Source organism: Ammospiza nelsoni, chromosome 1, assembly GCF_027579445.1.
Source record: "Ammospiza nelsoni isolate bAmmNel1 chromosome 1, bAmmNel1.pri, whole genome shotgun sequence".
Classification (NCBI taxonomy): Eukaryota; Metazoa; Chordata; class Aves; order Passeriformes; family Passerellidae; genus Ammospiza; species Ammospiza nelsoni.
In genome coordinates, this window is record NC_080633.1 from 38,993,515 (window position 1) to 39,010,425 (window position 16,911).

The 16,911-nt window shown below is 44.2% G+C and overlaps 1 protein-coding gene across 3 annotated transcripts in view; it reads left to right on the forward strand.

The window, feature by feature from the left end:
* The first annotated feature begins 505 nt into the window (after window positions 1-505).
* LOC132070932 (ubiquitin-conjugating enzyme E2 E1) overlaps window positions 506-16,911 on the forward strand; it is a 45,373-nt gene continuing 28,967 nt past the window's right edge. The window contains exons 1-4 of one of the 3 annotated variants that reach the window (XM_059468165.1): window positions 658-685; window positions 1,363-1,427; window positions 2,791-2,879; window positions 4,966-5,016. In XM_059468165.1, coding sequence (XP_059324148.1) covers window positions 2,839-2,879; window positions 4,966-5,016 — 92 coding nt within the window. In that variant the 5' untranslated portion in view covers window positions 658-685; window positions 1,363-1,427; window positions 2,791-2,838. Of the gene's footprint in view, window positions 686-1,362; window positions 1,428-2,700; window positions 2,880-4,965; window positions 5,017-16,911 lie in introns of those variants that run through there. The other 2 variants (XM_059468148.1, XM_059468156.1) reach the window with 2 other exon arrangements.

Below are 16,911 nucleotides of genomic sequence, written 5' to 3' on the forward strand. Positions count from 1 at the left end.
TCCAGTGTATTTTCGGCCACTGAAGACACCAAGTAACTCGATAGGCGATCCCTCGATAGGCTGTGGAAACTGGCGGCAGCGAGCCAAATGTGCCCCGGGTGAGGTCGGTGGGAATGCTGGTCCCCATTGTCCCTTCCCGAGTGGTCCGGCACCTCCAGGAAGAGCCACGGCTGCCCACCGGGGCTGCTGCCCGCGCCTGGGCCGGAGGCAGAGGGTCGCTCCGGCCAAATTACTTTTCTGCCTTGGGTGGACGGGGAGCGAGAGATGGACAGCAGAGGTTTCGGAGAAATGAGTAAATCGCCTCGCGATTACAACACGCTAGCGAATACAACACGCCTTTTTCCGCAGACGGGCTCCCCATCAGGGGACTGGGGGAAAAAAAAAATCCCCAACACTTTTACCTTTGGAAAATTGAAAGGTCTGTGTGTGTATATCTGTGTGCGCCTGTGTTTTAGTGGTGCCGTTGCCAAGCCCAGAATTTTGTTTTCTCTCCCAGCATGCGTTGATGACATCACGAAGTGCCCCTTCTTTGTGTGTCAGTGATGTCACCAAATGCAGTGTGGGGGACAATGGAATCCTGAACTCCGGGCGAGGGCGAGTGGGAAGCGGCTGCTCCTGCTGCTGGTTCAGGGCTGAGCCGGGGGAGGGAAGGGAGGACACAGCTGCTGCTTTAGGGCTGAAACAGGTGAGAGACGGGAAAGCTGCCGGGGATTCCTTTTGCCTGGATTGGTGGGGGCGAGTGGGCTTTGGGCTAGGCTCCTTTTTTTTTTTTTTTTCCCTTTCTTTTTTCCCCTCATTGCTTTCAAACTGAGACAGGTGAGAAGTTGCTGCTGCCGCCGGAGGGACAAAGCAGGTGAGGCAGGGGGGAAGCTTTGGGGTTGAAACAGTTCTGAAAATAGCAGGAAAGCAAGCAGCCCCCGCGCCGAGCCTAACACCCCCTCTGAGCCTTAAAAAAAGCAGCCCCGGGAGCTGCCCCTCTCCCAGCCACCTGCTTCCACCACGTCCCCGCGGGGCTCTCGCACGGAAGCAGCAGCGGAGCCGGGAAGGGCGCCTGTCCCTGTGCCCCCCGACACCCCTGCAGATTACTTTTCAGAGGGTCTCCATTAAAAACTCACGTCCCCCTCCGTGTGCCCCTTTCTTCCCTCCCCGGGGGAAAGGGAAAGAGAGGGGGCCGTGGCGGCCGGGATCCCCCTCCATCCCCGGAGCTGGGGCTCCGCCGCCCGCCCCCGCCGCCCCCCGCTCCGCACCGGGTGGCGCCCCGGCCCCGCCGCCCCCCAGCCCCGCTCGGCGGTGGGGGAGGCAGCCAGGGAAGCCATTGCCTGTTTAATAGTTGCTGTTGCAGCACTTCCGCTTCTCTCCCAGCGAGAGAGACACGAGTGGCCAGGCCCAGCCGCACCGAGGAGGAGCAGCCAGACACAAAGGGAGAGGTAGGGGGACGGGGCACCCCCCGCCGCCCTCCCCGGGGGCAGGGGCGAGGGGCAGGGCCGGCCGCGGCCCGGCGATGGGGCGGCAGCCGGCGGGGCAGGGGGGTCGCGCCCGGGGCTGTCAGGTACCGCTGTCCCCCGGCCCTGCGGGCCCGCGGCCGGGGCAGCTCGGCCGGGCCCCCTCCGGCTCTCGGCCGGCGGGGGCAAGGGAGCTCCCCGGGGGCCCGTGGCCCTCAGAGGGAGGCGGCCGTGTGTCGCCCCCCCCTCCCCCTCGGGCCCGCGGCCGTCCCCCGAGCCCTTCCCCCGAACTCTCCCGGGGTGCCCTGCCAGCCCCCCCCCCATCCCTCCCGACGGCTTCTCGCCTCTCTCGGTGCGGACCTGCCCTCGGCAGCCCGCCGTGCTCGCCCTTCTCCCCCGTGCCCCCGGGGCGCCCGCATGGACCCGGGCTGCCTTCCCCTGGCCCCCGCTGGCCCCCCCTCCCTGGCACCGGCCTCCCCTCTCGCCCCTCGTAGGCCCTGGTCCTCCTTTCCCCCGCGTCCCCCCCGGCACAGACCCTCTGCTCCCTTCCCCCTCCTCTGGCACATGCCCCTCGGTGCTGTGGGCCTCGGTGGGTGCCACCAGTGCACCCCACTCCCTGCTCAGCCCTTCCCCTTGGTTTGCTCCCGTCCTGCCCGCCTCCCCTCACGGCTCCCAACGCCCGATCCCGCAGACAGGGGATATCCAGCAGGCAGGGGTTTCCCCACCACAGATCACACATCTGCCAGGGTCTTCCCTGTGTTGCCAGTGATGCCCCACTTCCATTTTAGAACTGGCGACGGGCACCCCCCTGGCCTCGTCCCTTCCTGCCTCCCCCACGTGCCTCCCGGGAACCCAAGGGACGGGAGCTGTGCCATTTTTATCTCCTACACCCCTAGGCTCGATAGTGGTGGGTGGTGGTGATGGCTCCTCTTGTGTGTGCAGTTTGGGGGAGATTAGAAAGAATTGCTTTGAGCTTCCCTGATCCTCGCAGTTGTCCTCGTTCCAGTCTCCTCTCATTCCGCACTTGCTTTCTGAGAGGAAGCTTTTAAAGTCCCTTTCCCCCTGCTCCTCGGTTACTAGTGCAGGGGAAGCTATTGCTCCTCTTGCTATGGCTGTAGGGCCTAGAGAGGAGAGGGAGACACGAGGATCCTTTAAAAGGAGTATGACCCAAACACAGATCGAGATTGTCAGCAGCCTTTCTCTGTGTGTGTTTGTGTTCACTGTTTGTTCCCCACGCCCCATGGTGTCTCCTCTCCAGGTTGGGGTGTGTGGTGGGGGGGTCGCTATGTCGGATGACGATTCGAGGGCCAGCACCAGCTCCTCCTCATCTTCATCCTCCAACCAACAGACAGAGAAAGAGACAAGCACGCCTAAGAAGAAGGAAAGCAAAGTCAGCATGAGTAAAAACTCTAAACTGCTATCTACCAGTGCCAAGAGGTGAGGCTGCAGTCAGTTTTCTCACTGGTTTGTTGCATCTTCCCTTCTTCCTCATTTTATTTTGCGCTGTTCCCCTGCTGCTCCCATTCCTCATCCCTAGCCCTTGTGCTCAACCTTTCTGCATGAAGCTGCTATTGTCTCACTTTTTTCAGTGTCTCGCTGCAGTGAGTGTCTGCCCAACTTCACTTCTTTCTGGTCCCTCTTCCTGCTTGTTCCAAATATTTTCCTGGCCTTTCTTCTTCTGGGCTGTTATTCTGACCCTCAATTATTTCTGCTGTCTTTTCCTTTTTCCTGACTTGCATTTGTTGTGGGAATGGTGTAGGATTGACATTTAGACCTTTTTTTTTTGTCTGCTACTGGAAGCTATATGGTCCCAAGCAAAGCATTGCATTTCAACATCTGTTTCACTCTCTTGTGGGTTAGAGTCCAGAGTGTCTTTTTTTCTTTCCAGAACTGATTTGGAGATTAATTAATGTTTGTGAAGTTTTGGGTTTGCTTGATTTGGAGGAGTGCGCTGCAGTGTGAGGGGTGTAATATAGCCCCAGATCTTTACCAACAAGTACATATCTGTTATTTTTGTCTGCTCATCACTTATATTGAATTTTCTGTGTGTGGTTGGATGCTAACTGGGGTAAATAATCCACAGCAGGCCCACTTGTGGACATTCTCCTCTAAAATAATCTTTGCTCACAGCCCAGAGTGACTTTGGGCTTTTTTTGAGAATAAAGTAATTTTTATTCCAGAATAATGTGTAGAGAGAGACACCTGCATAGAACAGGAATTGCAGAACAGCTATGTCAGTTTTCTTCACTTGGACAGACTCTTGGAGCTGCTAATTTTTTTTTTAAAGTTACCCTTTCTTATTTTTTCTGTGTGTCACCTGAGTTCAGCACTGTCCTGCTCCAGGGAGCTAAGCTGACAAATGGAGGTTTTCAAGCAAACTTGCAGTACTTCAGTAAGAATAATGAACCATCTCACTGAAGAGCTTTGCCAAGCAGCAGAGAGGTTGTATCAGTAGGTGTCTAAAGTGACTGGGGTTTTATGCAAATGCCCTGTCGTAGCAACTGAGTTTTCTGTGGCTTTGTAGAATTTAGGTGGTTTGGTTATTCCAGATCTCCACTCAGCAGGTTTCCATGGCAAACTGACATAGATAGTGGCAAGCACTGTTTACGTGTTGTGCCCTTCGCTGATCTAAGGATAAGATTTTAAACTGCCTCCTGTGGAAAGGCTGTGGTTCTTGTGTGTGACAAGTGGCAGGAGATGCTGGCTGAGTTTAAAGGAGAAGGGAGGCAGGCTGAGTGCTGGGTGGGGAGATCTGGAAGCGAAGCCTGAGTGACAGTAATGGGACTCCAGGGAAGAGGATGATAGCTGGTTGGGCGTTTTGTGGCAGAAGCAGCGTGAGCCCAGAATAGTCTGGGCTGAGAGGACAGGGTGTTGGCTGAGCACAGGGGAGAGGGAGCTTCTGGAATCCTAGGGAGGGGACATGGGGGTGTTGTGTGGCTCTTGAGGGTGAAGAGAAGGGAGAATTGAAGGTGGTAGGAAGTGCAGGAGCGTCGGAAATAGACATTCACCTTCCTTAAAGTGTCCTTGAGAATGGCGCAGTTATTGACTCCCTCAGGGCTGTGGATTTTTTTTCTCAGGATGGTGATGAGAAGCTGGGGAGAGAGGAGGGAGCCAATTTGGCAATGACTGTTTCTCTCAATCCCGTAAGACAAAATTCCTTTCCAGGCTGCAGTTTCCTCTTGGTGCATCACATTTGCAGAGGTTTCCCCTCATTTACAGGCTGGTTGGCAGAGCAAAGAGGACAGTCTTTTCCACTGTGTGATTGGCATCTTTGTGGGAGTGCAAAGTGGGACACCTTTCTGGGTTCAGTGCACGATGCCTGTGTGCTTTTCTGCCTGTCTCTTTAACAGGGCAGGGTGCCTGTCCTGCTGAGGGGGTTTGCACTGGTGAGAGGCCACAGCTGAGAGCACTTCTCTTACGTGCTGTGGCAAGCTCACAGTGACAGTAGGTCTGCAAGGAGAATGTGTTAACTGCTGTCCCACTCAGTGGCTTACCTTTGTTCCTTCTTGCTTTATTGCCACAGGATTCAGAAGGAATTGGCTGACATCACCTTAGATCCACCTCCCAACTGCAGGTTGGTGTCGATTCCTTACCTGAGGAGGGTGGGGGAAGGTGAGGGGCTGAAGTGTGCCCCGTGTGTTGTAACTGCCCTCAGAGGCTCTGGATGGAGCAGAGGAACGGCTCCATCCACAGTACATTTGTGAATGCTTTAAATAGTTTCCAGGAGGGGATACCTCCAGAGATTGTATGTATTTTGACCAGTTTTCTGTTTGTTTTGGGGCTTGTTTTATTTTTTTAACAATTGCATGTCAATATGTTATATTGTTTTGTGTGTGTACATTTCAGAAACTGGTTTATAAAGAGGAGTGTGAAAACTTTCTTCTTGTTTGTTTTTGGTTTGGTTTATAAATCTAATGCCTGACTGCACTAATCTTATATAAATAAGAGTCCTGCCAAGGAAGCAGAGAATGCTCTGAGGTTTTTAGTTCAGAGTTCTGTTGTGAACAGCAGCTGACAGTGGAAGTGAAGTGCGAATTCGTCACTCAGTGAGTGCCCCACTGGAACATACATCTTAGCTGATGAAACAGAAAGCAGGGATATTCTGTTGCCCTTTATAAAGCAGCTTGTTTTTAGGTATGTTTTAGAAACTTACATTGTTTTTTTAAAACCTCTGGCAGGTTGATTTGTTTCATTGCATGGTGTCGCTGGACCTCTTTGCATTTGGAGAGGAGGCAGTAGTAGTGTAACATCTTTAGTTATACTTGCTCGTCCAAGAGGAAAGAGGCTTTCGGTCTGGTCTGTGTTTGCTGTAGTTGCCAACACATAACTCTTGTTCCCACCTTCTTGCTGTAGCTGAGGTTTGATGTCTTTTGATGTTGGTTATGGCAGAAATCCGAGAAAATTATGTTTATAAATAACTGTTTAAATTGGTCTTTTTCGTATTGAGTTTCCACCCACAAATATACATGAACATTTTTATTGAAGCTTTTTGCCACTGTTAGTCTGTGGGGAGGCATTAGCACAAGAGTTACCCTGACAGATCCAGAGCCATCCTTTCAGTACCAGTCCCTAGGATCATAATTAATTGAAGGAGAGATTGAATGTGATGTGTGACATCTAATCTGATACTAAGAAGATTTTTGTGCTGTTGTTGGGATGATAACCAGTAAGTTTTGAAATCTTTATTTGTGACAATACTTTTTTAGGGACAGTAATGACTTACCTGAATATTATAAAATTTCCAGCTCTTGGGCTGAAGATGTCTGTCCCGTGTGCATCCTAGCTCCGTGTCAGGACGAAGTCCACATGCTTTTCCCTCCTCCTCCCACTTTAATCTGATTTTCATGGGAAAGAAACACAGAAGCACATCTCAGACACTGTTGCTTGCTGTCTAGAAAACTGAGTGTGCTGGTGTTAGTTTGAAACTAGGCAGAAACACTCATTTTCTGGATGGTCAAGGTGCTGGGACTTCAGGCTGAGCTTTGCAAGTCTATCCAAAAGCTGTGATAGTATATGAGTATATCAGATTGTGTGTTTCTTCTGAAGGTTTGTGTAAATGATATTAGAACCCTAATTTGTCCTTGTTTTAATTAGATTCATTCACAGGTAAAGATGAACTAGAAGACTGCTTAGAAAAATACAGTATAGTGTTGGTTTTTCTTTTTTAATTACATAGACCATTGAAGATAACATGTTTCAAGGCCCACATAGTAAGTTTGTGTTATTTCAGCCTTTACAAATAATTCTAATGGTAAAAATTAGCGTGTAGTACAAATAGCAATGATTAATCTTCATCCATAGTGGAGTTATAAGTATTCTGCATTCCTTTTGGCTTTCTGATGAGTGACAGTGAAGGCTGGCAACTCCTGCAAGTAATGCATGGAACTGGTGTAGTTGTTACTGCCTTTTAATATGTTGATAGGTAGGAAAACGTGAGTGGAGGGGTTTGTTGTATGTGTATGTGTGACCAAAGGAGTTTTGGTATTGCTCATCTTGGGGTGAAGTCATCCTGCTTCTGTAAACACAGTGCTGAGAGCCAAGAAGAGCAGCTCTGCTTATGGCTAGGAAGGCTCCAGTTGTGCAGTCAAGCACGGGGTGTTTTTCCCTGTAGTGGCTGGTTTGTAAAAAGGCAGGCAGGTGCTGATTGCCACAACAGTGAGATGAGTTTCAGCTAGTGCAGTTGTGGGGAAAGTTCACCTCTTGTGAAAAGAAAAAAAAAAATGGAAATAGTCAATTTATGTCTATGAGGAGATTAAGCAAATGAGAGACTGTGGTTGCTGCATGATGTTTAAGGGTGCCAGAATTTATTCTTGGGAAGCCTGCTAACAGTGTCACTGCTTTGCTTTATACTTTTTCCTTTCGTATGAGCATTACTGGCATGCTGTGAAGGAGGTATTAAATACATAGTTTGAGAACTTAGTTTCAATTTCCTGCCTTTATGACTTTGCTTATTCTAACCTTTCCTCTGACCTCCTGCCCCTCATATCTCTGTTGCCTTTGTGCCTCTACAGACACTTTGTCACTGGAGGAGAGGCCAGTCCTCTCCTTTTAGGCATCTCACTCTTTCCTGTAAGTTTAATCTTAGAACGTACATATTCAGGGCATTATGTATGATGTCATGTACTACCTGTTGTACTGTCAGTTTTAGGGATTGCCAAAGCCTCAACATTTTCACATTTGAAAATGTTTGTCCGAAACTGTATCCTGTTTGTTGTTTATCCGAAACTGTAACTGTATGTTATGTTGGAAACACCATAATCATTTTTCTTTTTCTGGACATCTGTTCTTACACCTTCCACTACCATGTTTGTATTTTCCCCTGTTTTATGTCTGGCATTTGATATAAGTTCATGGTTGGCTGTGCTTTAATTTTTGGCCTCACTGCAAAATAGTGTTATTCTTTCAGTCTTATTGCAGTAATGGCAGTTCAAGGTATTTACCACATCCCAGAGTAGCTCTGCATATTGAAAGATAAAGGTTCAGGTTGTGAATGATTTTTAGAAACTGTTTTACCATATCTTACATGAGGTATTTTTCTTCTTATAAAACATGACATGCAAGATGCAATTACAAATAATGACAACTATTTGACATTTCAAACAAAATAGATTAAAAATAAATGTTTCATTTTTATTTTTGTAGCTTTCAATGTCTGTATTTTCATGTATGTAACCCACAGATCATCTGTTTAACAAACAAAAACCAAGAAACCCAAACCCCAAGCACACTCAACACCCTGTGATTGAGCGGCTGTGTGGTTTTTACACATATGTGGGTAATATGAGGGGAAGCTTATTCCAGAACTTCCTCTCTCCTCAGCACTTGCTGGGCCTCTCCTTGCTTCTGGTTTTTTCATAGCTTGCTGTGTCCCCCAAAATTTACCTGGGCTTGTGTGTCATTGGCTGGTTCATTTCTCATACTCCCTGTGTCTCCTTCCTCAGGCTGTGATTTTGATTTTCACAGACTAGTGCAGTTAGTTGTGCAGAGGTGCAGAATATGTGCGTGGAAACAGTCTCTGTTTGGCCTGCATTTAAAACGCAGGTTTTTGGACTTGAAAACATTGTCTAAAAAGATATATTTAATACATGGTGCAAATTCATGGGTTCCTGCTGGGACCAGTGCTGTGTCCTCATGACTGTCCTAGTGTAATGTATGTTTGGCAGCTACTTCTGAATAGATTTTAGTCCTCTTCATTATTTTCAGTAGGCCAGTGCTCTGGAGGTCTTTAATTTCTGCAAGATGATTTGACTCCCGATATTAATACTGAGTTATGAAAGTTAAATATGACTTTCAAGTTCAAAAGGTGGTTAGTGGTTAAGATGAATTGGAGAAGGACTGTTTGGACCTAAAGTGTTTAAAATCTTTTGAGATTGTATCTGACGATCTCTTCCTCCTGTTTTGTTTTATGTCAGAGAGTTTAACTCCAGTTTCAGAGCTCAAAGAAGGTAACTAGAAACTTCTTTCTTTTGGTCTATCATATCTGCTAGTGACAGAGGAGGTGTCATGCCTTTGCTTTGGGGTGCAGATGTCAAAATACAGTTCTGTCTTGCTATGTATGCAGTCCTGACTTCTGTTTGCTGGTAACTCTTAGAAGTGTTGTGCAGAAGCTTTGTCTGAGACCTTCTGTCTCAGTGATGAGGCATCCAAAGCTTTAAGAGAAGTTAATTCAAGCTTTAAGTACTCTTTATTCCTTTTGTGTAATTTATTCAACCTCTGTATCTAAGCATCTCTTCATGGTAGATCTGCTTATTGATGTGAGGTTATGGAATAAGTGGTTTTCCCCATTTTTAGGGGTGGGGAGTTACAGCCCACAAAAAACAAGTGACTTGTGTAAAGTCATACAGGAAGTCTCTGGCAAAGTGGAGAAATTAATGTAAATTTCTTTTGTTTCAAGCTAACTTGCAGCTGAGCTGTTCTGCTGGAACTGTGTGCATCAGTTGCATTATGAGCAGGGCTTTGAATTTGTGCTTTATTGGGTGTCTGGTATTGACTGTATGTAAGCATGGTAATTTAATGTTATTTTTCCCATCTGTGTAGATGGACCAAAATGGATATTAACTGGAATTAATGTTTTTTAATCTGTCTTAGCTAAACTGAAACAAGTTTGTCTCCACATGGCTCATTTAAGTCCATATAGGCGAGACCAGCTGTTATTTAAACAAAAATAATTTTCAAACCTTTGTTGAAGGAGGCATTTGCCTGCAGGGCTTTCCATTGCTTCAGAGTAAAATGCTATCACAAATTCATTATTTAAATAATAATAAAATACAGTTGTGTTTTTTGGCACCTTCAGCCCAGTTTTTGTCAATTTGCAGAATAAGGACCAGATCTCCTTGAGAGTCTCGTGAAAGTTAACTGTCAGCACTTAATAAATATGTGTCTCAGTAAAGATGGTGGGGAGAAGTGCTCTCCCTTACAACGTATGGAATATTAATAGTTTTCAAAACTTTGCAGTGTGGAATTAAGATTTCTTGGCTTGAGAGAAGTCTGCATAAAATGTGTGGCTCAAAGGCAGTTTTGAACTCAACAGTTTCATATTATAATTAATATATTTCATCTACATACCATGCAGGTCTGGCATTTGTCTTGCTTACATTTGTTTTTTATGGTGCTTGTAATTTTTTGCAAATGTATTTTTTCAATACTTTCAACTCCAATAATGCTTTAAGTGCTTTTGCTTTTAAATCTAGCATATTATTTAAGGATGGATTGTCACTGTTAAACTCTAACATCGGTGTTGGTTTTGTTATTTTCATGTGTGAAATAGCCCTTCCTGAGCAGTATTGGATTCTATAGCATCAACTTTCCGGTTTTAAATTTTCGAAGTTTAATTTCATTATGACTTTTTTCCTTAGTGTGCCCAGTCAAATTATTAGGTCAGGAATGACACAAATGCCAGCTTTTGCTTCCTTGTAGAAATAAAAAAATATTATCACCTTTAAAGAAAGTGAAATTATCAGCTTACAAAAGTGGTATTAGAAGTCTTTTTTTTCTTTTTTCACCTCGTATTGTGTTGAAAATGTGAGTGTTTTCTGTGATAAGTTTCCAGATGTAGGATAGGAAGGACCTACATGATTAGTGCTGCATGTAGTTGAAAAATATCTTTTGTCATATAAACTACCAGCGGTTCAGCATTCTCTCCTTGCTTTGTTTGGCACATGATCCCTGGAGAAATAACTCTTCCTTTTGAAATGGTGTATTAACTAATTTAGAGATCCTCTGCAGCTGTGTATGGTCTAGCTTGCAAACCATAAAAATAATACATTTCTACACTGGCTGAATTTAAGAATGTGGAGGTAGCAGCTCCTGCAGGCAAAGTCCCCTGCCCGATGTACTCAGACAAAGGCTGCACAGGAGCAGTTCCTTTGCTGAGGATCGATTAGTTAATATTACAGGAATTAACTTTTCTGAAGCCACTTCTGTTTTTATTTTAACTGTCAGAAATGTTTTGATGGCCAGGCTGTTTGGACACTGTGGCAGGAGCTGGCTGATGCTGTGGTAGATTTTGCTTTGCACATCCTGGCTCGGTAATTCCCAAATGAACTGCGTTCTGTGCTCTTGCATGCCAAACATGGAAACGATGAATCTTGAGAGCGGCTGTGAAATTGTATCATGGCTAAGAACAAAGAGGATTGAAATCCCTTCTGTGCACCCTCCCTTGTATACCACTTAATTTTATTATTTGACTTTCAGTTTTGCTGCCCTTGGAGGGCATTGTACAACTGTGTTTATGATGCTGCATATATATTTTATCTGACAAATTTTTGTATTTCCTCTTGGTTACACAGTCTTGTTTGGTTTTTCAGTGGTATTTCCAGTGCTGCTTGTCTAGATTTTTGTATTGGATATGTGTATAGTAGCAGTTTATATGTCTGGTTTTGTTTTAAGAAACCTACACTTTATGTGTATGATACTTCATAGATTTAAATGGGAAACAATGTATGTGTGCTGTTTATACTTTGGGGCTTGAATCTGTTTTGCCTCTTTATATGAAGACAAAATTACCCTTGGATAGTGGCTTGTCTAGGGGATCAGGGAGGATGGGTTTGTGTTTGAAGATTTCAGCAAGAGCAGGTTGCCAGAGCCTTGTGGTTTCTGAAGGGCAGGTTGGTTTGAGCCGGTGTCATTGTGTCTGGCACATGTTCGCTTTGGTCCCGCTGCTGCAGGGGGTAGTGCTGGGATGGAGACGGAGTTCACCTGCACCAGTACATCAGATTAAGGCTATCAGTGAGTTTGTGTGTAGTGAAACTTCTGCAGCCTCAGCCTGCACTCTTCTGTAATTGTACATGACAGACCAGCCTTCCATGCAGCACCTTTTCAGAAGCATTTAATGTACTAAAAAAAGGATTCCATTTCGTGTGAATGGGTTAAGAGATTACTGCACACCTGTGCAGGCACACACCATGCTCAAAGTTAAGGGCTATGCTTTCTCCTCAAAACAAAGTGCTTCAAACTAAGTTAAATTAATGATGCAATTTAGTCATTATAAGTAAAATCTTGCCAATCTGTACATTTATTTGAATGAAATAAATTTATACTTATTTTTCCCTCTGAGGCTTAATAGTGGAGGTCTGAATGCTCTCTTCATTATGTTACAAAACCGAGGAGAGAACATGTATTGTCAAGTACTATAAATAAACTACAACTGTCAAAATAAGCACTGTGTGCTCAAGAATTCAGAGGGGTTTTCTTGTTTCTCATGCCAATTTGCAAATTTCAGCAACAGGCAATTAAAATTCCAAGGCATTTGGGGAAAGTGTAATGGTTGCAACCATGCATTTAATACATATTTTCTGTGTGTAAGGGGCTAATTGACATTACAAGGAGATGTTGTAGAGCTGGATGCTTAACTTCAATATCCAATTTGCAGTGCTCTTTATTAACCTGGACTCTGGGGGAAGGAAGCTGGGGGAGAAAAGGAGAGTGGGGCATGCAGACTGTAGCTCAGGGCAGATGTGGTGTTTGAATCTCCTCACTCCCTCCAGTGCCTTCCATAGTTCCACATCTGAAAATATGGATCAGGTAAGATGAAATTGAGCTGTTTTGAGAACTGGGTCCAGGCCAAGTTTTGGCAGTTCATTTGTTTAAGAGAAAATACAAAGTAATTGGATTAAAGCGGCTGTATGGTTAATGATGTAGAGTCCTGTTAGATTTCTTTGCTTCTGTGTTTCTGTGAATCAGTGTGGAGTTTACATCTCAATTCCTTCGAGAGCTTCAACTTTTAGAGTCAAAAGGGAGCGGGGACCTAATCAGATAAGCATGTTAGTAGATATGTTTTGTACTTTGTATCAGTGTAAATGACTGTTTAAAAAGATTGCTCATCTCTCCCTCTGGAGCTGCTGGGCTTGCTGGAAACACAGAGAATTTTGATCTGGTACAAAGAATTGTAAAAGCAAAATGGGGGGGAGCTTTCTGGAGCAGGTGGACTGCTAATATTTAATGCTTTTTCTGCTGTGGGTATCTGAGCAATATTTTGGTCAGTGTGCTAATCCCAGTGTTTTGCTGGGAGAAATCAGGAGAGGGGTCTTGCTGTGTTTTCTTTTGATGCCTGGGATCACACAGGAGTTGCACACAGGAGTGAAAAGGCCCCCAGACATTAAAATTAATTCTGAAATCAAAAGTGTCTTTTCACAATTGGAGAATTCCTTAAAAAAACCTAATTCTTATACAGTCTAAGAACTTTGTCAGATTTATTTGAGACAGTGATTGTTCTACAAAGAAGACTGCCAGGGTAATTGTCTCAAAGGTTTTAGATGCAGTTTGAATATCTTCACTGACGTTTTAAGGTGCTAATTTAGGTTATGACTGTTAAGGATTTCATATATTTGCAGTTCTCAAGTGGACAACTTCTAGAAAGTTTCAGTGTGTTATTTTATATTCTGAACAAGTGTAGCAGCTCTGAGAAGTGGCCTATAAATGGTGGAGAAAGTGCAATTTATTTCATTAAAGCAGTGTTTAGCTGCTGCAGAAGGTTTTGAAAGATGACTAAAACGTACACAGTTGTAATAACACCGTTTTAAAGTAATTAGGTCAATACTGTAGTATACTACACAAGGTCATTTTATCAGGAGTTTCTGATCAATCAGATAGTTGTAATACTGTATTTGCACAGTTTTCTATATGTCTTAGTAATCTTTTTAAAGGAAGTAAATTAGGTGATGCATACAATCCTTTATAGTTAGTGTCTTCCTTGTAAGTTATTTATCAGTGAGAATTGTCTAGCTTTCTTTTTGATGGGGTAATTCTTAATTTGAGATTCTCATTGTATTTTGTAGTGCTTTGAGTTATGGTAAAAGTATTTATGCCTCCTTACACTTGGGTGACTGTGGGAGAGAGAAAAGACTGAAGGCTTTAAATAGCTATGCTAAGTCTCAAAATATCATGAATCTCACTGAGTTCTCCATTGCATTAAAGTTGTGGTAATGCTTTCCTTCTTACCTTAAATTGAATTTCAACAGCACCCTTGTAACCTAGGAAATCAGGCAGGAAGATGTACAGTAGTGACAAGAGTGACCTAGGAGTTTTGAATGTAACTAATGCCAGGCCTTCAGCTGCCCTGCTGCTTGTCTTTCACTGCATCCCTGGGTTGAAATCTCTAGTGAAATCTTAATGTTTTCTTTTGAATAGCATCTTTCCAATTTTCCCATTCCCTCACTCCTCTTGTGAGGTTAATCAGATTGCAGGTGTTGCTAAGACTGGGAGATGAGTGAGTTGCAGATGAGGAGCAGAAAAGGACATAAAATCATTCAAGGTAGCAAGGTTGTAAAGCATTAATGGAGATTATAAGGGACAGCAGAGAGAGGTGGCCCATCAGGGTGACTGGGGTGATTTTGTGCTGGTTGCTGGAATAGTTGCAGCAAAGGTGGAAGTAGAGACAAGACTGATGCTTTTTCTGCACCAGCAATTTAGCTCCACTTTCTGCTCCTTGCACTGTAAGGGACAAAAGACAGGGCATTTTCCTCTTGGTGGATGGGGAGGACTATCTGTGGGCCACCCTCTTCTTGGGCATGAGTAGATTTTTAAAACAGTAAAGCATACAAGCTGCAACAATAGTTTTGCTGCCCCACTGTATCTTTGCAGACCTCCTTGAACTGCTGCTTGAGTCACTTGTGACTCTTTAGCCATGTCCTCCCAGAAGCACATCAGTGAGGTGTGAGGAGTGGGGAAAAAAAGAACTGAGGAAGTGATAGCAAGCAGAGAGAGTGAAAAGCAGGCAGAGAAATGGAGGAAGAGGGCAGAAAATGGAGAGAGAAACAAATGACTCGGTCAATCCCAAACAAATAGACTAGTATTTAAGATAGGAAGTTGCAAATTAATTTTGTTGGAGGCCATGTGAAACTGAATCTCCCAAAGGAGCACACCTTGTTTTTGTAGCAACTGAAAGAGAAGTATGGCAAAAGCTGTTATTCAGTAAATTCCATAATACTGGAAACACATAGTCACTGAAACTGTTAAAGGTCATTTTAGAACAGTTTAAGTCCTTCTACCCAGTAGGTAGTGGGGTTCTGGAAACTCTTCTGCAGGAGGCTGTGGAGGCAGATAGTATCAACATGTTCAAAGGTGGGTTGAACAGATTCATGAGCAACAGGTCTAGGAACAGATACAAAGAGAAAAGTCAGGCAAGTAGCCTTTAGCACCCTTAGTCCAGTGGCTGTGGATTCTGAGGGAGTACAAAGGGAATGGACTGCAGAGAGTATCCACCATCACCTATTCTGAGGAGTAGGCTCTTACCACTGCCAGGAGTAAGGGGCTGAGTTAAATGACCCCAAATGGTTTTTTATGTTCTGTGTGGAATACCCACAAAATGACCTCCTTCCCCCACCCCATTGTCCCTCATTCCACTCCACTAACTTCAGGCTCTTTTCTATTTCCTTGTTCCAATTGACATGGCTTTTAGCCACAGAAAATGTTCAACTTCTGCCCTTCTTGCCTCTCTTCTTTTTATGCTTTGCCATTTAAAGCAAGCTCTTGTTTCCTGTCACTTAGCCACTTCTCCTTGCTTTTGTGAAGGATTAACCTTCATGCATTTGTGTTGCTGAATTTAGATTGTAAACTTTTCAGAGTAAAGCACTTCCTTAATTTTTGTTGGTGTTGGCAAAGTGGTATGTAAATTTCCATCTATGTTTAAATGTTCTTTATTAATAAAGTAGGTTTAGTCTTTGGGCTTGTAGGTGTCACCCTATCCTCTCTTCCCCAAATAGTTATGCTTATGTTGCAAAATTGCAATTTTTTCCCCCTTATCTGATAGAGGTAAATAAGTGAGTTGTTTTATTCAGCAGCTGTTGTATTATCTTGAATATGTGATTTGATTATTTTCTGGTTTTATGCACACCAAGGTTATCACAGCTGTTACTTTGTGATAAACTACTTTGTAATAGGATAGTGTATTTTGAGATATATTAGTGTTGGGGGCTTTTTTCTTCCTGGAAGTGGCAGAGAAATAATGAAGCTGTCCAACAGCTAATCTCTTTCTTTGCTGTCTTTGTGCTCCTACTTCACCTTCCACCTCAATATCTAGGAGGACTGTAACTATTTGTTAGGGAAATACAAGTTAAAATGCATGGCTATTACATGTGTTGAGACATTCTAGTTTCAAGTACTTAGTATTCAGTGTGTGTACTCTTAATGGCTATAAATACTATGTTACATATGAGGTTCTGTAATGTATTAGCTATGTCTTGTACATTGTTTTTCCCGCAGAAAATGCAAATTTTGTAACCCCATAGACTGTGCAGTCTCTACTTTCTGCATTGTGTTTCAAGGATTTTGCCTTGTATTTCATAGAAGTCTTACTTATGAGGAAATGTGAAGTCCAGACAAATCTTTCAGCATTTGGATTGTTCAGGTGCACATTTCACTGCATGCTGAGTAGCACAGAACTAGTCATTTAGGATGTGTTTATTAACTAGTACTGGATTTGTCAGGAAAGACTGAAAAGTAGGGACTGGGTAGTAGAGGCTTGTGTGGTAACACTTTGTGGTGGGGATACAACGAGGTGGCAGGGTCCAGCTCTAAGTGGTGGCAGCAGAGTCAAGGGCTGTGGGCAAGTGGGGATGTGCTGTGACCTCTTTGGCTGGCTGAACAGCTGGGTGAGATTTGTTAGTGATTCACAGCTTCCCTTAGAGAGGTAAGGTTGGAGTGCTGATTTAGATTTGGCTCTGGGAAGGACAGCTATCTTTTACCTACTGAAATCTGTTCTGTTTGCAACAGTCTTCAGTGATTCAGAACAAATGAGGAAAAAAAGGATGGAGCTAGAGTTGATGGCTGAACTATGGCATACTAGGAAAGAATGAAAATATAGGGTGGGATTAGATGTAACTCTTAAAATCAGCAAAAAAGAGAGAAGAAAAGCATATTGCCAGGTCCCTTTCCAGCAGTAAATCTTAGCGTCTCTTGCAGAGACAGAGCAATCTCTGTGCTTTTCTTCTAGGTTTTCCTTTCCTTCATCACAATCCAGTGTGTTCCAAGT